At 43.2% G+C, this 24099-nt stretch overlaps 1 protein-coding gene and 2 long non-coding RNA genes across 4 annotated transcripts; 1 reads left to right on the forward strand and 2 right to left on the reverse strand.

Moving 5' to 3' along the window:
- Window positions 1-7477: 7477 nt before the first annotated feature.
- Window positions 7478-8295, reverse strand: LOC135300393 (uncharacterized). The gene is made up of 3 exons (XR_010362279.1): window positions 8218-8295; window positions 7981-8099; window positions 7478-7649 (listed from the first exon to the last, which is right to left on the reverse strand). It is a non-coding gene; the product is annotated as an uncharacterized LOC135300393 (long non-coding RNA).
- Window positions 8296-8961: 666 nt separating this feature from the next.
- Window positions 8962-12752, reverse strand: LOC135300392 (uncharacterized). 2 transcript variants are annotated; one of them, XR_010362277.1, is made up of 3 exons: window positions 12039-12752; window positions 10557-10664; window positions 8962-10466 (listed from the first exon to the last, which is right to left on the reverse strand). It is a non-coding gene; the product is annotated as an uncharacterized LOC135300392 (long non-coding RNA). The 2 variants fall into 2 exon arrangements; XR_010362278.1 differs by having other exon boundaries at window positions 10557-11897.
- A 384-nt stretch (window positions 12753-13136) lies between these two features.
- On the forward strand, window positions 13137-15255 carry LOC135301433 (inositol 1,4,5-trisphosphate receptor-interacting protein-like 1). The gene is made up of 3 exons (XM_064421590.1): window positions 13137-13181; window positions 13291-13389; window positions 13687-15255. Exons 1-3 carry the CDS (start codon window positions 13137-13139, stop codon window positions 15253-15255), a joined length of 1713 nt encoding a protein of 570 aa, XP_064277660.1.
- The last annotated feature ends 8844 nt before the right edge of the window (window positions 15256-24099 follow it).

The raw sequence follows: 24099 nt of genomic DNA on the forward strand, positions 1-24099 counted from the left end.
AAGATCATTACTAGGCAACGTATTGCTGTGGTTCCCGTCACAAGACACAGACAGCACAAACCCGGCTTCGTACCAGCCCGGCTCCCTCCACCCTCGCAGCGCAGAAGAGGGAGCCTTGTGAACACTTTGGGGCCATAAAGTGCCTTTGTGAGAGAAGATCTTTGCTGCAGTGAGGAGCATCAAGTCAGCAGGAGTCTGCTGAGGCACGCGGGGTGGGAGGACTGCGGTCTCCAGTTATCAGCATTCCTTGGGTTGAGCCATAGATAGCCTGGTTATTTCCCACATTTGCTACTCTGTGCAGATTTGACCTTTCCCTTAATGTGAGTTAGCACTTTCCCCCTCTATTTAGCAGGCTGAATCTGACTTCAAAATGCCTCATGAGAAGTACTTCAAATGAACAGGTTTCATAAAAATCCTTTGATTCTAAAATGGCTTAGTATTTCACAGGTACTGCTACTGACTTCACTCAGAGTGACTATGCTTTTTATGGTGCATGCAGTTTTCTCATCTACTGCTGGGTGGTTTTGTGGCAAAAGCACTCAAGGGGCTCAACGTTTTTCTCAAGGCTCTGCCTTTTTCTTTCAGCCATAACACCAAATGTGACACTTTCTCTGCAATAGCTTCTGTAGTTTTGAATAGGGAAAATAATACACTGCCTCACAGAAGTATTAAAGGGCTCTGATCCTCCTACTTACGAAGTGCTTTCAGTTTTCAAGAGAAGGTGCTGTAAATGCAAATTATTTCTAGGTATTACTCAATGTACATTAAAGACAATATTTATTTTGCAGGTCTTGGATGAAGTGGAACAGTAATGTCAAATGTGCTGTGTTTGTAATAACTTGGTGAAAGGAAAACCAAGACCCAAGATGTTGGGATTGCTATCAAATCTATACACAAATCTGTTTTTAGAGGCCAGCATTAGGACTAAGGCTCTGCCAAAAGTTAGATAGGATTTACTAGGCTGTTGCTCTCCTGTCAAGATATATTGCCAAAAGGCTGATTTACTTTTACATCCTTACATTGCTTTATATTTTGTTGGTTGTTTAAATATTTGTGTGCATTCAGGAGCAGCAATTTCATCTCTCTAACAGAAAAATGTTGCAGCTGGCAATGGCTCTGGGCCAATAATACACAGGATGTTTGAACAGCCCTGTGTTCAGTGTTCCTCTGCCCCAGCAATCTGGATTATGTTTTTGTAAATTTATTTGATCATAGCGCTCATGAAAATTACAAATTAACGTCAGCAATAGGAGCTAACGTGGTCTCAGTGTATCTCGAGTAGTTTTTGTCCTAGCTCTTTTCAGCTCAGCCCTGACCTGCTGTGCTCCTTCCCTTCTCCAGGTTATGCTCCTTTCCAGACTGACGGGGGGGGGGGCACTACAGAAACTTCACATACTACAAGAACTGAAGAACTACTCACTTTGTGTAATTTAAGGCAAGTGAACCCACTCGAGTTTCTTATAATGAGAGGAATATGAAATAATAATACTTCAGTGCTGTAGTAGCTGGCCAACAATCAAGAATTTCATTAAAGCTGTGAGCATTTTAGAATATACTTAGGTACATTGCAATACATTGCCATGCATTCCTATGTTAGTTCAAGCCCCCTCATTCACACAGCCATATTAATAGTTTATGCTTTAGGGGAATGTGATTGTAGGATTCAGTCCTTAGATGAAGGGTGTGTTAGTGACTGAAGACTGATACAAAGTGGCAAAAAGAACCTGTTTAAGCCTGCAGACCTAATTTCTCCCACCCCCACCCCCACATACACCCCCACCCCATCTTTAGTATTCAACCACTTTAAAAAGTGACTCACTTCTGCTTTTGGAAAAATGTCAGTCATCATCATGGATTTTGGCAATATTGAAAGAAAAGAAGAACAAAACCAAAGAGCAACAAAAATTCAGCATCACATAGTAAGCTATACGCACTGTGTGTGCACTCAGATGACATCCTAAACATGTCCCAAAGGCAGGCAGTGAAGCCATTTACATGAGCAAGTCATTATCTCACAGTGTTAAAGTTTAGATGATGCTCATATATAGCTATCCTAAGGAAAACTGTCATTTGTCCACTGAGGAGCTGTCCAGTTGGTTAGAGCAACAGATATCAATAGAATCAGATTTTGCCTTCATTTTCATCATGACTGCTTACAGAAAATTAAATTGAATTTGATGTAATCTGAAAGACACCTTACTGCCATTTAATTAAATGGTAATATAGCATATAAAACACTCCTCAAAGTTGAACCTGCTAGTTAATTTGATTATATTGAACATATTGAACATACAGCACTTCCTCCCATGTCTCCCTACCCTCTGTCCCCTCCTCTGCAAATGAAAAATCGATCAATTCATTCATTATTGGATCTTGCTACAGAAAAATTCCCTGTCCTTTCCGATGCCAGTATACAAGTGTTCCCATCTTTTAAAAAACCCAAATCAATGAACCAACAATAGGAGGATGAAAGATATTTTTAATGGAAATCACAATAGTGTTTGCAGAGACCAGTACACTTCAAATTTTAACATTATCCTCCACTCCAGTGAGGTAAACAAATACATGACGTCCAAGTGTCCCACCTTTGTGCTCAGGCTGACCTTCTCTCTGCAATTGCTGTACCAGTGGGTTTAATGGGCAGGACAGTTTGCTCCATCACATCCACCTTTTCAGCAGCTGGGCAGGAAGACAGTCTGCCAGCACACTCCCAGTTTGGGGCTGCTGCTGCTTTCTCCTGCCTTGGTGTGAGTGCACTCACCAGTGACCCGAGCAGTGGGGCTGGCCTGTGTCCCTCCTCTGCATCCCCATGGCACCCCCCAGCCAGTTCTACCCACTGACATGGGTGCCAGGCACTGCTCCTTCATCAGGAACAGCTTTAAATGCTTCAACCACTCCTGAGAAGTAAGCTGCTAGCCAGGTGTTCCACTAGGAAGTAGTCAAGTTGGGTCACAATAATTTTTTATAAGAAGAATAGAAAATTTAGGAGTAATGAAGATTCACTGAGATGGATTTCCCAGACACTTCCCTCTTCCTCTCAGAAATTATGCCCAAACATAGATGTTAAGGCTTGTCTCAGATATCCATATTGATAGCTATAATTGATTGTACACCACTATGACAGAGCTTGGACTACTAGAAGATTTGACCATACTACTAGAATTTTACCTCATGATTAGAAGATTGCTCTGTACCCTTCTGAGATAGGTCATATGGGAATCAAGTGGAAAGCAGAAAGCATAGCAAAAAAATTTTCAATACCATAATAGTATTTTTTCTAGTTATTTAAAAACACAAGTCCTCTAAGCCATGTCTACCACTTTTTGTAACTCAAAATGCTCAAGTAGCAGCAGACATCTGACCCTGGAGTGGCAAACAAATAATTTCTAAAATGTGATGTAGGATTTTGCCTCAAATCTCTGCCTGCATAGCATTAAAAGCCTCATGAACTGGCAGAAAATAAGGGACCCTGTGCAGAGGGACCGTGACCATATTCAGCGGAGTGCTTTTGTCAGGTGACAAGATAGGGTAGGTGTGCAAGCTTCACAGAGCCCAATGCACAAGCTGTCTGATTTCCTGTGAGAGCCCTGGTCCATTCAGTAAGTAGAGAGAGGCTGGTTTATGAGAAGACATTGCCATGTTGCTCCACTGACTGCTCAAGATGTGAACACAGCACTGTTTATTCTTTTGCTTGAAAGACCACCTGTCCTTCCTGAAATGTAAAAATTGGTTGCAACTTGGTTTTGGCCTCTCTTGGGAGACTTTGAACAAGAGCAATATGACTACTCTATTCACACAAGGCAGAGCAAAAACATGCAATTGACAAGTTGGAAGATTTTCTTCCTCACCTTGTGGAAAAAGCACCAAGCTCCTTTTAGCTTTGCATTTAAAAATTTAGGTTTTCGCTTTTCACAATAGATCATTCACATCACAAAGTCGTCCTGTGGGAATCCCATCCTGCTGTGCCCCTTTCCAGGTGGGAATGGGGCAGGTGGGAGAGGAAGCTGTCACCAGCATGATTGCAGAGGCTGCTGATGGGAGAGCCCGTGACACCAGGTTCAGGAAAGCCTCTCCAGGAGAAGGAGGAATACCAGCCTCCAGAAAAAAGAGACTGTGTGTCCTCCTCCTCCCCTCACCCGTGGGAATAAGCTTTGGAGTATGCAATGGGGTATAACTGCTTGAAATTCCCTGTTACATGCCCAAAATGTCACTGAAGGAATGCTGAGTTAAAGAAATTAGATTTGCCTTTGGTTTCCTCCTGCAAACCCTGCAGTTGTTCCTGTCTCTGGTGTAGTAAAGGGTATGGTTTAATCTATGTCTCTTTCCTCCTATTGGAAATAACATTGGTGTTCCAAAAGGATGCAAATGTTAAAGCCAGGTGATGTTACAGACAGAAAGGAATGACCTGGTCAGGAAGGACTAAAGGGAGATTTTTTACCAGTGTGCAAGTACAGGTACACCTACAACAAATTGCAGCTACTGGATGAATTGCTGGTTCTAAAGATGTTCTGACACTGTGTCCAGAAGTCCAGCTGGCAGGATTTAACAGGGTTGCAATTTTCTTAGCAGCTACAAAGTGAACATGAAGTTTTAGCTGTCTTGAATATTGGGGTTATTCAGAAGAATCCAGGAGTCTAAATAGGTCAACATTCAATAATGAATTCTTAGGTCATATGTACAACATTTATGAAGAGGGCATCAAGGCACTGGCATGATTTGAGAATTGAGAGATGATGCTGAATTTTTGTGCTGCATATTCCAGAAAGATTGTGTGACTATCACCATTCATGCATTGGGTTCAGTCTAAGATAGCCAATTCCTGCCATTTTTTCCTCACTCTGGAGCCACCTGAAGGAGACCTGTACTGAAACCCTGGAGACTTCCTGCAAGATGGGGCTGGATGGGGATGACCTGGAAGAGGCCACTCACCAGTTTTTCAAGGGCTGTATCTACACCAGGATACAGCCATGAGCCCTTTCCAAGGGCTCATGGAAATCCAGCTGTGAGCACAGTGTGCTGGCACCTGGGTTTCAGTACCAGCAGACCTCCTAATGGCAAAACCCTTTCAGCTGTAAACCAGAAAGGCAAGAGATTTTAGTTTTCTCTGAAGGAGACAGCATTCAATGCTCTCCTTCTGTCTAGGTCCCTTTATCTGTGCAAATTGTGCATTTTTTCTAATGGGAAGAGGTGATGTGTAATCAGAACCGGTCTTTTGCCATGTATTTTAGCTTGTAGGAATAAAGTTTAGACTTCCAGAAGGTAATAGTCAATAGATATCATTATCTATTTCACAGGAATAAAGTACTCAAAAGAGGAAAAAATACATAGATGATTAGAAGAAAAGAAGCATCAAAAATACAGAATGTACCAATGTTCAGATATGTTGGCTCATTTGTCAGAACCAGTGATTCTTGGATATAAAAATGACAGAATGAAGGGTTTGCAAATCACTGCTTAAAGGGTCTTTTTCTTCTCTGTTATGATGAACAGTATGCCATGCAAACAACACACAGTGCCAAAGGTTAAAATATGTGGTCACTAGAAGAGTTTTATAATTTTCATGTACCACCATCATAGGAGCAATAAAAGGAAGAGATGCAGGAGTACAGGTGGATAGGAAAAAAAAAAAAAAAGGCTTAGAGGTGTCAAAAAAAGACTGACAACCAATGAACAAGTGCTGAGAAGTGATCAGACTAACAGTGAAGGACACTGAACTACTTTCCCACTTAAGATGAAAATCCAGCCACAGAATCAGTGGAGATGCCAACATGGCTGCTACCCTTGACAAGCTACCTTAGTGACTCCAGAAAACCTTTCAGCTGCCTTCAGCTGGCTCACTTTCCAGTAGACCACACTGCTGCAGACACTCACACAAAATTGTGATGAGTGCAACAGAAAAAATATTCTTATTGAAAAGAGCTCTTACTGAATTTCACACTTTGGGCAGCTCATCTGCCACTGTAAGAAGATTAATTGCTTGCATGCTTGATTATTATTTTTAATGTTCTTCACGAGGGGAATTATTCAGGATTAAGAAACAAAAACTACTAGTCAGTTTTGCAGCTCTGACTGCCTCTTCACAGTGATAACATTCTTCAAAATCTGCTGAAGAGAAGGTCTCACCCACTGAATCCTGCATCTAATCTAAAATGGTCCATACTAAAACTTCCTGTAGCTTGAAAACAAAATGAAGAAGGGAAAAAAATAAAACATGACCAAGAGGAGAAAAAGGAGAAAAACATAGGAGAGATTTGGTTGTATTATTAACAAGCCTTTGAATTGCTGTTTTTGACAATCATTTTTTTAGAAGAAAAGATTTTCTCAGGCCTATTTCTAGTATGTCTTACTGTCTTAGAAACCCATGCTGAGGATTCAGGTTTCTGCAGGACAGGTGCCTAATGAAATACAAATGATCATGTCTTTGTGGCTGAGGAGATTAAGCCAAACATATTAAAGTGAATAAAAATCGCCTGGTGTTTTCAACAGGCATTGAATCAGGCACAAAGTAGGTGGTGGGGAACTATGGGGTTTCTGCCACCGGTGCAACTCTACCACAGGACTTCCAAGTGATCCCAGCAATTAATTTATGCTTTATGCCTCAGTTTCCCTACTTTTCTGCTAAAGTTCCTGCCCAAAGGCATAGTCAGGCTTAATGGCTCGTAAGGTGATTGTAAGATCCTAGGAAGTGCTGTAGGACTGCAAGATATTCCTGCTACCCAGCAAAAATCTTCTTTTATGTCTGGTTACACACTTAATGTTTAAGATATGATGGGCTGGTGAGCACAAGGGTTAATTACAGGTTCCCACAGATTATGTTTTCTCTCATGGGCCTACTTTGAACTTCACTCCCGTGTTTATTTAGCTGTGTGTATGTGTGTGCATGGCCCTGCATGTAGCAAAGGGCCAGAAGGGCCGAGCCCCTCCCTGAGGAAGCTCTGACAGAGGATCTGTGCAAATGTGCTTCCTCTTCCTTTCACTCCCCAACCTTAAGGTCAGAGGATCTGGAAAATCCTCCTCCACCCTGTGACTTGATCTGATGATTGTAAGAGAACTGCGGTTCCCCTGCGCCTTCCTGCTCCTTCCGCTCCCCACCCTTCCCTCTCACAGCCCGGTAACCCTTTAAAGCCTTCTCCAGAGTGATGCCTATGGAGCCCAGGCACTGGAGAGGGACACAGGGGAGTTGGCTGCTCGTGTTTTCACAGGATGAGCAGCCCTGGGTTATCCCAGGTGGAAGGCTGTTTCTGTAACCCCATGGGCCAAGGTAACATGTGAAAATTGAAGTTTTTCAGGGACATTGCTTCCTGTTCTCTGGCAGATGAGACAAGCCTGGAAAATGCATCAATTATTAACTCAATTGAGGGGAGCTAACTGTTTTTAATTTTTTTTTTTTTTTTTTTAATCTCAGATTTTTGGATTCAGGACAAGCCAGGAATTCTTGCCTTTGATTTCCAGTTTTGCTGCAGCATGAGGGGCCCCCATAGTGGCTAGTGCTGGTGGCTGGCACAGATGGGAGCATCAGGGCTGCAAGGATCCTTCTTGCAGGCTTCCTGCTTTGAGTGGAATGCTCCATCAAGGTGCTTTCCCACAGCTGCTGGTGCTGCCCTGAAACAACTGCTCTGAGGACTCTTTGAAAGGCCTTCAAAGTCCCCCTGTAGAAATCACAGGAAAAAGGACAGGTGGCCAGAGGTGTGTCTCCATGCCCAAAATATGTGCCCACGTTGGATGCCAGGCAAAACCATGAGCAACCTCAGCTCCAGGCACGCCTCATTCCACAAGGCAGCACACCTTCTACTGCCTGGATTGTGAATATCCCAGCACTTGGACTTGGCTGCCATTTTTAATGTAGCTGCAGTAAAACGGGGTGCCCAGCTTCCCAGCAGAGAGAAGTCACAGCCCTGTCCCACTGCAGTCCAGAGGGCTCTTCTCACCCTGTTCTCTGGAGGAGTGGGATCACATTCCTGCCTGTCTGCACGAACAAACCTCGTGGTGGTGATGCGATCACAGGTTCAGGTCACGGGTTCACCTCTGATGGCCAGTCAGCTGGGATGTCTCTTCCTGCACGCCTCTCCTTGCAGCAGCTGGAGGTGCAGGAAGGGACACTGGGGACAGGATGACTTGGTGTGTCACTGATTCCACCCTTTGTGGCTCTAGAGCCATTTCAGCAAGCAAACGACCTGTCCCCTCCTGGACGGGACAAGGGAGGTGGCAGTGTCTCACCTGCTGCTCGTATTTGTGGTGGACAGTCTAGCCAGCACTTCCCAGAGATGCTAAATGTGTTCCCAAACCTTAACACACACAAACCTGATTATTTTGTATTAATTTAAATTCTTTTTAAGGGGCCATTTATTAGCATGTGTTGCTTTTGTATGCAGTCTGTATTTCTGATGCCATATGTAGATTTTACCTCCTTAAAAGGATCTGAAGGCGCTCCCAAAGGGCACTGTGCTCCTTCATTTCCCTGCTCAGTCTAGACTGAGCAAACATTTTAGGTTCTATCAGTGCTTGTGGTCTGCAATTAAGAAAGCTGAGACAGATACAAGTTAGTCTGGCTCTTCTGCAGATTGATTCATTACAGACCGACAGGTCAGGGCTGCAAACAGCAGCAATGCTGACCCACAGAATAAGAACTTTCTAACACTAGCATTGACCCAGGTATATTACAAAGATGCCCACATAATTATGCCTCATTGGAACACCTTTCGGTAAGCATATCTATGTATAAAGTATCTTTAACTTAAAGAGCACAAAGTGACTTGGGTTTTATTCCACTCTGTTTACACTAAGGTGCTATTACTCTATGGAAGTGAAATGACACTGGGCTCCAGCCCGAAGAAAACCACAGGTGTTTGTATCCTGCAGCAAACATTTCTGGATTCCTACACTAATGTTTGTACAGGTAACCATGAAAGGAGTTACCAGGGGGCCACAAACCTGGATATAAATATATTCACAAATTTCACATTTCCTGAAGCAGGAACTGCTGTTTATTGTGTACAGCACCTGACACAATGTAGTTGTGAGCTGATTAGGGTTCCTGTGCTGTCCTGAAGTGGTAAATAAAAGAGTGATAATGATGTCTTCTCCTTTGCTTCTGCACAGCATTATTGCTGTGGAGTTTTGGTTTAGTGGGTCTAATTAACAAACTTCTGGAGTTGCTCCTGAAGGAAAAGGATTTCAAAGAGAGCATGATTTGTCATTTGTGAATCCCATTTATTTTAAAACAGGGCATGGATTTCTTGAAAATTTTAAAGAAACATAACCATGGTTTTTACAATAGTAATGAATTCTGAGCAGTGAAAAAGGTCATATGAAAAGCAGTAGGAGGACAGGATGCTGGGATAAAGCACTGAGCAAATTTACTTCCTAAATTAACATTTTTCTGTCTCTCTTTTTTCCCCTCTACTCTCTGTGGGACTTTGTGGGATAACAGCATCTTGTGCTAGACAAAGGAAATGAAAGAGCATTAAGTACAGGTATACTGGAAATGTGGTGGGCATTTCTAAAGAAAAAACTCAAAAGATCTCAAAAAGGAATGCAGATTTAAGTGGAAACATGCAATTCAGCTTATCACCAGGTTTACATCTTACTTATTTTTAGATGTACTGCAAAGATATTAAGAGGACAAGTGTATGTAAAAGTTGTCAAATATTATAAAGACAATGAAGTAATTAAATTTAAGAGAAACTCGTGTACATCTCTCCATGCAAATATGAAGTAGGGCTATTACACCCATCTATAGATCTCCTGATTTTGAAGAGACTGGACCAAATTCCTCTCTATCACACTTTCATCAGTCTTCAGACATTTATTAAGCTCAGATTTGCCTGGTGTAAGTGCCTGAAAACATAAACTCCAATAACACTTGAACCCAACAGATGTAAGAATGTTTGTTTTAATAACCGTAAGGGTCACAAATTCAAATGTTCAGTATGTGTGGATTACTTTTTAATTAAAGATAAGCTTTGCACTGTGCAGCAGCTAATGATTCGCTAGTACAAGGTGTTTGACAATTATCTATGGCAAAGCATAAAATGTCACAACATAGACTTTGAAAATATTGCCAAGTTTACCAGAAATGTCCATCTACATTTGCCACTTTGCTTTACTAGTTACACCCTTCTGCCTGATCCAAGGTCCCAGGAGGACTCTGCATTCAGCTGCCCCAGGCCAGGAGGGGCACTGGGCCACACTGACAGTGAGACTCAGCTGCTTGGTTCTGGGAGTAATTTTTCTCACCATCCAGCTGTACATTTTGCCTTTATGTCACCATCCCCCTGTACATGTTGCAACAGGGGGTCAGCACAATTCTTTGCCTTTCCCCATCCTTTGACATGCCAAGGAGATGTCAATTTGCAGTCCTGGCACCTCTGTCCATTCTTCTCTTTTAGCCTGCTTATCCATGGGACTTTTCTAATTTCTTGCCTTGCTGTCACACTTACTGGGCACACCCATTTTTCCTCAGGTTTCTGTGGGATAAAAGGAGGATCAAGTTACCTGTTTTCTATTTCTGGCAAAAATTTCAGAGCCCTTTCCTGTCTCAAGTCCCCTGGACTCACTAAGGATAAACTCTTGCAGAAGAGAGGAAGCAAAGAAGACTCCCATAGCAACAGCACTCCTTCCCCTATCTCTCTGAATCTCTCTGTGTGCAACCTCTGGATTTTCATCTGCAGAATGGAAAAAGATAAGCTTTGCCTCATTTTCCTTTCCCACAGGCACTGAAAAATTATGAGGAGGGCTGGGGATGTAAAAAAGCATAAATATAAATAGCTTAGGAAAAACAGATTAAAAACAAAAGATAAAAACCAACAAACCAGAGAATACAGGGAGAAAAAAAATTATGATCCCAAGTATTTGCATAGCTAAGGCTTTCACTTCCACAGTAATGTGCACTTCCTAGATTGACAATACTGTGCAGGAGTAATCTGTCCTCATAAACACTGATTTCACACATAACCAGTTGAAAGGATCACAAAACCCCAGTCTTCTGTGAGATGTCTGGAAATAGCTATATCCAAGTTACAGTTCCAGGGAATAAGGAGAAAAAGTCAATAAAGTGTGGTGCACTACAACATGTTTCCACATTGTGCCTGGGATTGCTCCCCAAGTACCTCCTACTGGGATAATTTAAAACTTTTGACATCCATGACCACTGCATACAAATTGTATTCTCCTTTGCTTTTTCTTTATCATCTTCCTCCCAACCTTCCTCTTAGTTCTTTGGGTCAAAAGGGCATAACTTCCTGTCTGACTCCTAAAGCCATAGTCTTTTTTATTTTGAAAAAATACTGAGTTGAAGACTAATTTTATTTTGCAGATAACTGAACATGAAAATATTTAAAATCCACAGGAACAGAATTGGAGATCTTTTTTAATGAAAAAAAACAAAACCCAAGTATTCCCTCAGAATACTTGCAGATGTGAAAGAACCTAAATATGAATATAAAATAAAATAAAATCCAGACCTGTAAATACTTTTTTTTTTAACATATTCTCAAAATATGGAAACAACTCACTTGGAAAAGTGAAAATACAGCGTTATAGGCCTAAAAACCCAAAATAAATGAAAATAACAAAGTGACTGAGGATTTGGACAGGCCAAATAAATGCTGATGGGACTGGAGGAGAGCAAATAAAATAATTCTACCTAAGGAAAGATAGTCTCTGCATGATAGCTGAAAAAAAATTGCAAAGATTCAAAAGATGATCTGTTATCTTCATCAGGAATTTCCTAAATTCTTACACTAAACAGGCTGTAGTAAATAATTTCTGCAGCTGATCAGCATGCTACTTAAAAGGATGTTTGTTTATTTTCTATAAATCAGAGACCAAGGGTACTTTGAAGTTTCCAGACAGTAACACCACATAGACTCCCTTGCGGTGTGTCGGTTGTTTCCAGGCTGAAAGGTTTAGAAAGATGTACAACTGAACTCCTAAAGAGAACTTTCATCTCAGGCAGTTCTGTAAATTAATCAATTTAATATAATAACACAAACTGTTCTTTTTCTCACTATTTTGAGGAAGAACAGTAAAAGCCACACCTGAAAAATTGTGGGGTTAGAGGCTTCACTCATTTCTGTTGAACACTTAGCACAAACAGCTACAATCCTTATTCCCTCTAGGAAATGAATCCTCATTCTCAGTGAATTTTGATGTTCAAAATACAGGCTCACTCAAAAATCCCAAGAATGTGTCTGACAGAAAACAGAGATTTGGTTGATTTTCTTCTTCATGATTTTAAGATATGTAAGATGTTGTGCACATGGGTACAGATTCTAAGTCTTCAAATTAATTTGGTTTATAATATGCAAGATGTCAAAAAATGGGGGGAAAAAAGTGACAACAGTTATCATTTTACTTGCAGAAATTTCATTAGTACCATTGGCAAAAAACCCCCAAACTTCTAAAATTAGGACATCAGTGCAAGGTCTTTATGAAACTTCCTAAGCAATGATGACAGCCCAAACCAGATATTTCTAAAATTTCTTTAGTTCATATCTCACAGACCAATAATTTTCTGCAACCTCTAATGTTGGAGCCAGTGATGCACTGTAATCTCATACAATAGCACAGTCAGTACAGAGCAACCCTGTACATGAGCATTAATGTTAGTGAACACAGAGAATATCCACTGGGTGTATAACTCACAAATATTTGAGGGTACAAGTCTTAAATTAGGATATTTGTATACGTAGTGTAAACTATTAGATATAACTGAACACAGTTCAAATCCCTCTCCTCTCCTCTCCTCTCCTCTCCTCTCCTCTCCTCTCCTCTCCTCTCCTCTCCTCTCCTCTCCTCTCCTCTCCTCTCCTCTCCTCTCCTCTCCTCTCCTCTCCTCTCCTCTCCTCTCCTCTCCTCTCCTCTCCTCTCCTCTCCTCTCCTCTCCTCTCCTCTCCTCTCCTCTCCTCTCCTCTCCTCTCCTCTCCTCTCCTCTCCTCTCCTCTCCTCTCCTCTCCTCTCCTCTCCTCTCCTCTCCTCTCCTCTCCTCTCCTCTCCTCTCCTCTCCTCTCCTCTCCTCTCCTCTCCTCTCCTCTCCTCTCCTCCCCTCCCCTCCCCTCCCCTCCCCTCCCCTCCCCTCCCCTCCCCTCCCCTCCCCTCCCCTCCCCTCCAGCTGCCAGATGATTGGATTTGTCCAGATGCCCTGGCAATTCCTGGCAGAGAACAAACTCTGGTCACGGAAGGTGGTGCTTTACAGAAGGTGGTTACAGGGCAAGAAATCCCAGCTTTGGGACACTGTGGCCGAGCTTTTCCCTTTATGACATTTCTTTCTGACCCGTTTATCTCTCCCAGTGCTGTGACACGTGTGACATCACGGGGGACGTGTCACAATGGGGGCAGCTGAAAAACGTCCCGGCAGGTTACGTTGGCCCTGCTTTGCCTTGGCAAGCGGTGAGTGCAGACGTGGCGGGGAGGCTGTGCTGGGAACAAGGGCTGGGGCAGAAATGCTGCACCTGGGGCTGGCTTCTCCCTCTGCATGCAGGGACAGCCCCTCCTAGGAGAACCTTGGGCAGGCCACAGGGCAGGAGCTGGAGCTGCTGGGGCAGTGCGACAGGCCTTGCTGCCTGCATGCTGTCTGTGTGGGGCCCTGTCCTTCCTGCGTCCAGATCCCTGAGGATCCTCCCCCCAGCAGCCAGTAGTTCTCTGCATCCCTGTCCCACTCACGGCCTTCTCTCCCTCCTCCTGCAGACCATGGATCCCATGGTATTCCTGTTTGTGGTCTTCAAAAGCCTCATCCAATACCCACAGCCTGTGGCTGATGGTTTGGATGCAGAAACACGTCTGCGCATGGAAGCGCGTGAAAAGCACCTGGAAAGGGAGAGGCTTCATCTGGAGCAGGAGATGGAACAGCTTATGCAAGAGCAGGCGAAGCAGGCACAGGTCTTGCAGAACTTTGCTGTTGCTGTGTTCCTGACCCTCGTCTTGGTCTTGTGGTACACCGGGTGGAAAAGCAGCCAAAGGAGAGAGGAGGCTGAAGAAGGAAACGGTGGTGCTAATGAAGCGGAAGTGCGTAACGTTGGGGCAAATGAAGAAGGCAATATCAGAAATGAAGATGTAAATGCGGCTGCAATTGCAGAAATCAATGGTGGTGCAAATGAAGTCAGTGATGAAGATGATGATGCGGACGATCGCGTTGGACAAGTTGTAATGCAGCGCATCCAGTTGCCTGTACAGGACCTGCAGAGAGGCTGTGAATGGATAACTCGGCTCATGGATAATTATACAATTTGCTTTGGCCATATCCTCTCAAACAGCTTCTACCCAGTCCTGCAACGAGCCATCGGGGTGGGCAGTGCCTTTGAAGGCTGGAGTCCCCGTGAGCAGGATGTCGTTTACACCGTGCTCATCCCCATGACTCCTCCCCGAGGCCACAGCTTCCACCTGGAGCTGGAGAGTCAAGAGCAGAGGCACGTGAAGAACTTCCGTGTCCGTGTGCAGCTGGAGTGCACCTGCACTCCAGGGAGGGAGCAGCAGGCTGAGGACATGCTGTGCTTCCTGCACCACTCCGAGGAGGAGCTGAGGAGCAATCAGGATCCCAGCCTCCTGGACACCCTGTGCACCGGCTCCTACCTTGACGTGCAGAAAACTACCCGCTGGTTCCACCAGCTGGTGAGAGCAGTCTGGCCAGCTCTGCCTCAGTCTCACAACTGGCATTTAAAGCTGCTGCCCTCCACACGCTGCTGCCAACTCAAGGTGACCAACATCAGGGAAAGCTTCAGGATTGACATCTTCTTCGGGGTGCGGAGAGATGACTCAGCCGTCTTTGCGTGCAGCCAGCCCAGAGAGGCCTACACATCAAACTTAACCTGGCCCGAGTCTTATGCTGTAGTAGAGGTTGAGTTCTTCCAGTACTTTGCCAGGCAGGCCCCCCCTGACAGCCTGCACCTCAAATGCCTCCAGTTTTTCACCCGTCTTCCGCTGGGCTTCAGCTTTTCCACCTACACCATGAAGACCATTGTTATGCATATGCTCCATATCTCACCCGTCTCAGCGTGGCGCAGGAGGAACCTCCTGGAACGAATGGTGCTTGTCATGTACAACCTGTACTTATGTCTGCGACAAAAACGCCTCGACCACTTCATTGTGGGCAACAAAACGTTTCCCCAGGACATCAAGTTACCCACAGACGTTAAAATGGCTGAGCCATACAATCTCTTCCACCACCTGGAGCAGCAGCCGGATGCCCACACCCATGCGCTGTATGAGTATGACATTCTAGAAAATTGGTTCAAAAAAATCCTTCTGGCTGAGGATTGACCGAATGAAGGGGAGGAGTCATCGCTATGAGCGCAGAGCTCTGCTTGTGCTGCTCGCATAAGCCACACTACAGGCAGAAGAAAACCACCTTGCAGTCGTCCTTTAGTGCTTTAAGGAGAAGAGGATGCATGCCAAGTCTCTGGCGAAGGTCCCACAACACGTCCCGCCATGTCAGCAAGTGAAGGGCTACAGGAGAGTTTTTTCTATTTCCTTTTATAGTTTCATTTTCCAAGAAAAGAATGGCATTAGCCCCCAGCTTACGTGTGAACTCTGCCAGTGCTGAAAAAGCACATGAATAGAAGACATACCGTACATGCAGGGCCAAAATCACGAAAGCTGACCTGCAAAATGGAGCTGTTCCCGGCCTTTGAAAAGGGACAGAATTTAGAGCACAGAAGAAGTGGGAATGTGGGACCGAAATAAGAAAAAACAAACTGGACAAAAACGACCAAAAGGAAAAACTAACACTGCTGGCCCGGGATCAGCCAATGGATGGAACCTCTCCTTGTTCCATCTTCATTGGAAAAATGTTGTTGGAGCTGACCGGAAATTTGCCATATATAAGAATCTAGATGTTTATTTCATATATCTATATATAGTGTATAATTATTATATACTATAATTTTTATAAATTATATGTTCTAGTAAAGTATTATAATATAGATAATATCAAAGCTATGAAATATTTAGTTATTATGTCATGATAAAAAGTAAATTTGAAGAGTTGAGTATGTAATTACATTTAAATAGTAATAGTAACAGTAGAGTACATTTATGAATGGAAAACCAGAAACTGCTTTGTTCTCTTTTCAATAAAATGCATTTTTTGAGAATCTGGAGTGTGCTAGACTTTATTGATCTCAGCCAGGCCTATAGTAGTGGTAAATGTCACACACTGTGAATCTGGGATCTGGAACTCTCTTTTTCGCTCTCTTTCCTTCTTTGTCTTTTTCTTTCTTTATTTAATTCATCTCTCCCTCTTTAATTCCTCTCTTCCCTTTAATCTTACCCCTTTATCCAAAACTAACTGACTTGTGCTTGTATAGTAGGTCAGGGACTAAAATATCGATTTCCAAGCCCAGTGTGTAGGTAGTTAATAAAGTTTTACTGATTGTTGGTGGACCCTCTGACTTTTGTCACTCCTTTTGATCACAAGCATTTACAAATCTTTGGTGCTTCCTTCCCCTTAAGGATGGGTCGTCAGACTACAGTGGCTACAAAGATGGCTTTCATCCCCCTTTCCTCTCATACTGTCACAGCCAGGGTGACCCTTTTAGATGGACACAGAAATTCTTGCTGGCAGCTCCAGCTGGTCAGGGACCATGCAAGAGGCATTGCTAATATTCCTCCTTGTGTTCACTGGGCTCTGCGTGGACAAGCTAGCCATCCTTAGACACTCCCTGAGGAAAAGCTGACACAGATCTGAGAATGCAGATGGAGAAGGCACTGCTCAATGGGCAGGGGGAATTGCTGCCACACCTTTCCTCTAGAGTAAAAGCATTCTCATGGAGTCAAAGCTGATGTAGCTGAAAAGATCCTGGCCAGGGGGCTTGTGAGAGAGAGTGCCATTACCACTTGGACACTGCCTGCCCTCCCTTTTCTGAGAGGATCTATTCCCTCGGTGAGCTCCACCCAGTCTCTGATGGATCACGGAGCCAGGATGATGACACTGGTGGATGATGCTATAGGCAACGAAAGGAAATCTCTTGATCAGTCACACCAAGTCATACTCATGGTGCACCTCAACTTCTCAGGTGCAAATGGAGACATCATAGAGAAGAGCTGAACAAGCCCAGAAAAGTCCTGAAGTCCACATTGAAAATAGCTTTTTGACATGGGTACTGTGGGAGCCACTAGGAAAAGCGCCCTCCTAGACCTGTTGTTTGTCCACAGAGATGCTCTTGTAAGTGAAGTGGTGATTTGTGCTGTCTTGGCCAGAGTAATCAAGAAATACTTGAGTAAAAAATCTTAGGTGTTATGGAAAAAACTGTCTGTGGAGCTACTCCCCAGGGTTGTGGGAAAGCATGCTCAAGGAACTAATTAATAAGGGCCCTTTAGCATGTAGTTTCAAGGGTATTGATGTCCACAAATGCTAGTCCTTGTTATCAGAAATGTTTCTATAAGAGCACAAGTCTGATGAAGAAGGGCTGAGGGAGGTGGGGTCTGGAGGCTGGTGGGCCAACAGGGAAAGAATCCACTGTACTCCCCTGGAGGGAAAAGCCCTCAAGCCATAACCAGCTGTCAGGGTGGGGAAAAAGGCTTCTCCCAGCATGCCTTGTTGTGACATGCAGATCCAATGTATCCCATTGGCCCTTTCCCCTGGATCCACCCCTGTGCCCTCATCCTATTGACCCTAGTGTTCTGTCCCGCCGCTCAAGATCCCTGCAGAACCAGCATGGCCCTGTCTGCCTGCACTGCCACGTCCCCATGAGCGTCCATTCCTGCTGGAGTCCTCTGCTGCATGGGAAAGCTGCTTGTGGAGGGATTGTCTGGAAGAGGGAGAGGGTGGTGGGGGTAGAAATGGAGGCTGCCTGGATCTGGTTTTGGAATAACCTTCCTCCTCACATGGTGTCTCCATCTATCTCCCTCCTTCCATGAAGTTCTGCTTTCCGTCCCTTTCCATCCATACACCCACACCGTAAGGCAGCCCCTGCACCCACCTCACCTTTCCCCAGTGCCTGCAGGACTGCAGGCTGCACTTACACCTTTCCTATCATCAGACATGCACCCCCTCACACACCCCATGCTCCACAGCCAGCCAGGCTCCCCCAGTGCGAGCCTGGGGAGTTATAAAAAGGTAGATGTGTTTTTCAGGAATACGAGCAGCCCAGCTGAGCAGAGAACTTCAAGGGGGCCACTTCTTGCTCCTTTTCATTTCCACTCCGAAGAGTGCCTGAATGATGTCCGGTAGGAATGAGCTCGCCAAGAAAAATGCAGCTGAGCTGCTGTCGTAAGGGCTGTGTTCTTCACGCCATAAAACCGGAGTGGAGGAGCCGTGTGAGAAGCTAAGACCCTCATGCACAGGCCATAATGTTCTTTTCTGCTTTGAAGCGGATTTAGGGCTGGCTCAGCCTCCCTGGGGGCTGGAGGCTGCTGCTTATCCATGCAGCCTAGCAGCAGCAATAAGCAGCTGAACTTCCTCAAGCCTCTTCTTTACACAGAGCAGAGAAGAATCTTCTTCCTCCAAAGTGGTGGCTGCAATCAAGGAATCACAGGATGGATTGTCAGAGAAAACCACTCTCTCTAAAAGCTTTGGACCTGAACACTTCCCCCTCCAAGGCCTGCTGTCATCTCCTCATTCTTGCTCCATTTTCATGGCAAGGATTGCCTTGCAGGGCGTCCTGGATGGGAGTTGGGTACGCTGCGTGCTCCCCACAACTTGTCTCCAGGCACAAGTCTTCTGCACAGCATCCCACAGGGTTTTGAAGAGATTTGCCAGCTTTACTCAGCATAAATATCCCTTCCATTTTTCCTGTTTATAGGGCAGTTCTGGGGTTTTTCCTCTCCTCTCCTCTCCTCTCCTCTCCTCTCCTCTCCTCTCCTCTCCTCTCCTCTCCTCTCCTCTCCTCTCCTCTCCTCTCCTCTCCTCTCCTCTCCTCTCCTCTCCTCTCCTCTCCTCTCCTCTCCTCAATGCTCTACAGCTCTCTGCAGTAGACATTTTTCATTCTGCATTTGAGGAAGCTGGTGATACTAGATGAAATGTCTTTAGTCTCCTTTCCATCTCTGTTATTTTTTCTCTTCTATGCCCTGGAAGAATCCTATCCTCATCTCACAGACAGAGGACTCCTTGTCATCTCTAGACAGATGACTCAGTGGAAGTCTTGCTTGAAGTCACTCAAATGGCAAATACCTGGTGCAGAGTGAGTGTGATTGTTATCTTACCTGCAGAGTTTGCCTACCCTTTTCTAAGTGATTTCACCAAAAAAACCCAAAAAACCCAGATAACACCAGAAGCCTTAGCTTCAACATCTGGGGCTCTACCTTCTCAAACAGGTATTTTCCAGACAGATGAAAAATCCAGAGATTTTTCTCCAGATCTGAGAAGGCTTACAATACAAATCACTGCAAGGTAATATCCCCTGAAAGATAAAAAATACTCTCACAATTTGGCAAAGAACTTAAAACAGCTAAGTTCTCCTTTTCTGAAGCAAAGTACCATTATCAATAACTGTTCATCACTTCCTGGAACCCTTGCCAAGAGACCCAGAACATCCCAGTTTCCTGTTTCAACCCACTCAAATGTTATGCAGAACTTTGAAGAGAGGCCATGAAACAACAAGCATCTTGGAAAAAAGACACCACCTCTATTTCCGTACAGTTCCATGGAAATGATGCAGTCTTGTGAGAGGAAAAACTCATTAAGAAGGGCCAAAATGCTTCAATTCCAGATTTGTTTTGTGTGTAGACATCTCTAAGCTACAAGTCCTACCTTAAAAGTAGCTGGCAAAGCTGCAATGAGGAAAGACAGAGGTGATTCTTGCTGGGAAAAAGACAGGCATCATAGAAGTTGCTGTTTCCTCTTCTATACCACACATCCTTGAGGGCATCTGTTTCTAGATTATTAAATTAATCTTCTGCCTGTGATTCATTTTTGTTTTTTCACAAACATAAACTCCCTTGGCAGCTGTTCTGCTCAAGTAGGGTAAGTATCAGACCTCAAAGGAAGGTTTGTGCTGTGGGAGAAAAGTGAAGACAGTGGAACTTGCAGGGGCAGATGCAGCCCTGCTCTAAATATGACTTAGAGCCATGATTTAATGAAGTGGCACTTAAGTGCATGGAGGTCTTGCTGACCATACTAATTGGGAAAGCACAGGGAAGAGAAAAGAAACTCTATCAGCATCATGGTAAATGCCCAACTTGGATACCTCACATAGAAGACACAGGTCATGATTCTGACTTCACAGTTTTCAGAACTACACAGAGCACTCATCTTTTATTTGTGTCTTTACCTCAATAAGTTCCTCATAGAAACACACTTTAAAAGAAAAAAAAATTGAAGCAAATGAAACAGTTTTTCTAGGGTGAAGAAATAATTGTTCAGAACTACTTATAATGAGGTTCAAACAAACAAACACACCTAAAAATGCAGCCTCTGAAATAGCTATTAAACATTCAAGACACTGTTCTTTATCTTTAGTGAGTCTTTCACTAGAGCAGCCCTCTTCTATTTTCATGGAGCCCAGGTCTTATCTGTCTCATCTAATAAAGCTGATTGGACGTAACTAATAAATTAGGATAAACTACATATTTCTTTGAGTTTTCACCTTTTTTTTAATAAAACTTTTTCTTGTTAGAATCACGTGTGGGATTTTACGCTGTTGCTCTCAAGGAAAAAAGATGCCTGCTACCTCTAGGGGAAGGCATTGATCAGTTTGCACTGGTTTTGGCGTTAATCCAGAGAGCAGAACAAAATTGTCTGAACTCTCTGATATGTAGTTTCCTGAGGCTCTGATAGGCAAACCAAGATTATCAGGACAGCCAGAAAGACCAAAGAAGAGGGTGGTTAAAGACTCTCTATGTTTAACTGGCCTAACGTTGGTCCTGAGGACAGTCTGGTCTTGCCTAGTAGCCTCTTGTGTGGGTTAGACAAGAAGAGAGGAATTTATATCTCTGTGGAGCTGTGCAAAAAAAGAAAGTTGTTCTGGAAAGGAAGAGAAAGTGAAGTCTGGCTTCATATGGCTTTACCTTTTCTGACTGGAGTTCTTTGTTGCCTAATAAGTGCAAACTCCAATTGACTCTAATCACATGATGAAAGCATTTATACCTTATCATCATGTGGACTCGTTGGTGTCTGTGACTTATTGAGTTCAGTTACACTTCCTCCTGATTGTAGCACAAACAGGGTCTTCTTCCTAAGAGCTAATTTTCACAGATTTTTTTGTGGAGTTTAAAGTAATGTTCATCTCTGCCCAACCTCTAGGTATGTTGGGGCAATCGTAGACAAACCTGCAGGTTGGGTGGAGAAATGATTGAGAGCAGCCCTGCAGAGAAGGATGATGGCTGCCAAAAAACAGCATGACTGGGCATTGTGAGCTTGCAGCCCAGAAAGCCAATGGAATCCTGGACTGCATCAAAAGGAACATGGCCAGCAGGTCAAAGAAGGTGATTCTGCTCCACTGTGGTGAGGTCTCACCTTGAGTGCTGCATTCAGCTCTGGGCCCCCAACAGTAGAAGAACATGAGCTGTTGGAGAAAGTCCAGAGGAAGGAACAAAGATGATAAGGGGACCAGAACACCTTCCCTATGAAGAGAGGCTGAGAAAATTTGGGCTGTGCAGTCTGGAGAAGAAAAGATTGAGTGGAGACCTCATAACAACCTTTCACTCTCTGAAGGGGGCCTCCGGGGAAGCTAGAGAGGGAATCTTTGTTCAGAGCTGCAGTGACAGGACAAGGGGGAATGGCTTCAAACAGAAAGTAGCTTTAGATTAGATATTAGGAAAATATTCTTTACAAAGAATTTACTGTGAGGGCAGTAAGACACTAGCACAGGTTGCCCAGAGAAGCTGTGGATGCCCCATCCCTGGAAGCGTTCAAGGCCAGGTTGGATGGAGCTTTGAGCAACGTGGTCTAGTGGGAGGTGTCCCTGTGCTTGGCAGGGAATTGGAACTACATGATCTTTAGGTCCCCTCCAACCCAAACCATTCTATGATTCTGTGAATCTAAAGTTGGTCAGTTTGGCTGAAGGGGGAAGCCTGGGTTACCTGCTAGCAGGGAGAGCTGACAGATGCCATGCAAACTGTATGCAAATCAGTCACACACGCATTGGTCTCTAACTTGCACTTGCACGTCTTCAGAGAAGACTAATTTTTTAAAAAAATGGGTTAAAGTTATTTCAGTCTCTTTGGGATTGGGAAGCTGGTATTATTTCTGAGACATCAACAGGGCTCTGAAATTTTTCGTAATTAGCCCAATGCAAATTCACAGTAACACCAATGATTTTAGTAGTGTTCTGTTAATTTAGACATGAGGGAGCCTGAGCAGAACAGGAGCTGGAATCAAATCCATTAACTGCAGAAGCAGAATGCTCTAACACAATCATAAATATTTGCCACATGCAAAACTACACTTCCCACTGCTAACTGTGATCTTGTGATTTGATTAGAAAACAGCCCACTCCCTAATTTACAGTGTCATTTTATCAGTTTTAAACACAAGGGTTTTTTAGGGACCATTCCTTGTCATGTATTATCCTCGTGCTAAATTGCCTATTATTAAAGGCATAATTTTTATAGAAGTAAATACCAGACAAGAACATTATCATATAAATAAGTATGATAAATAAAATAAAGGTTAAATTGATGTATACTTCTTAATCATGTGATAATCAGTGAGGACACAAACATGAAATAATGAATTTTGCTGGTTACATTGTTGTTTTGCTCTTCATGCTAATTATTTCCTGCAAGTCAAAACATTTCCTTTTTTTCTGTTTGGTTTTTTTTATTTAGCAGAAAAAGAAAGATAACCATCCCAATAAAATATAAACATTATCAGAAAAGGTAGAAGGAAAATAAAAAACTTAACTCAGCAGATCTTATCCATGCAGAGGCAGGAGTTTTGTTCTGTATTATTTTAAAAGTAAATTGTAAACAATCTACTTACTGCTATGTGTTTTGGCAAATTGTCTGAAACCTCCACATATTTTTTAAAGTTTATGCCTTTTTACATTGTTTATAGCTTGGCAGCCCCATGGATTTTTTTATTATTTAACATACATGTACTTCAGTTAAAATGTTTGTTTTCTGATCTTCCCTGTCTATCAGATGATGGAATAATTCTCTTCCATCATACCCAGCACCATGCCTTATTGCTATGGGTAGGAAAAAACTGCTGAATGATCCAAATGAGAAACATAAATATATACATCTGCATTTATATGTGTATAGGGTTATAAAACAGGTTTCCAACATACAGAGGAGAGTAAAATGGTTAAAGCCTATGATGACTGCTCAGGAACACCATCCATTAGCATTGCCTACACTTGTAGAGTCCAGTTCCTTTATTTTAAGTATTAACTTTTAGAATGAATTAAAACTGGAACTTGGATAAAGGCCTTTACTAATTTCTTTATTTATTACTGGGAGATAGGAAATTCCCCTTATAATTCCCCCAAGGATGCAGACAGTCTGGACAGACAGACAAGTGAAAAGTGGGAGCTAATGAATATTGCTCCAGTGTCAGACAGGTAAAGCACTCCCCCCTTCCTGTTAATTCAGTCGAAACAATGAAGAGAAAAACCCAACCCACCCTTGTCTTGTTTGGCTTAGACATGAACCCTTGATAAGACTCTGGAAAACAAGAAACTTTGTAATAGATTTTAGCTACCTTTGGCTGACAAATTCATATGTCATAAAAACATAAAAATAGCGTTGCACTTCTGCCACTCAGCTTGATATATTGTAGATTACAGAAAATTACTGAGATAAAGAATTATATAACATTTTTACTTGAATATTACATACTTTACATTTCTCTACAGAAAGGATATCCCAGCAGGAAGGAGAAAGGTGGAGCACAATCCCTGTAGCATTTCTTGTTCTGCATTGTACAAAACTTTGTAGGGACACAGGAAGAGGATACGGAAGTTTCTACAGGAAAACAGAGAAAAGTTCAAACATAAACAGTATCCAAAAAATTTACCAACACTTTATAACATTTCCTTTTTATTTTTAAATGTTTAAGGACAGTTACAGCATAGTTTACTACACATTTCTATGTCTAAGTATTTTTACAATTTCTCTTATCATATTAATTGCAATACTATCTCAAAGCAATTTTTAAGATGAATTGTGAAAGCTTTATAAGAGTAACATATGCAATAATCTATTTGGGATAGCATCCTCCTT

The sequence above is a fragment of the Passer domesticus genome, chromosome 5 (assembly GCF_036417665.1).
Source record: "Passer domesticus isolate bPasDom1 chromosome 5, bPasDom1.hap1, whole genome shotgun sequence".
NCBI classification, from domain to species: domain Eukaryota; kingdom Metazoa; phylum Chordata; class Aves; order Passeriformes; family Passeridae; genus Passer; species Passer domesticus.

Coding starts and splice junctions, on each gene's coding strand:
- LOC135301433 (XM_064421590.1), top strand. CDS start 13,137: ATGCCCTGGCAATTCCTGGCAGAGAACAAACTCTGGTCACGGAAG. Junction 13,182..13,290: donor ACAAACTCTGGTCACGGAAG/GTGGTGCTTTAC, acceptor TATCTCTCCCAG/TGCTGTGACACGTGTGACAT. Junction 13,390..13,686: donor CTGCTTTGCCTTGGCAAGCG/GTGAGTGCAGAC, acceptor CTCCTCCTGCAG/ACCATGGATCCCATGGTATT.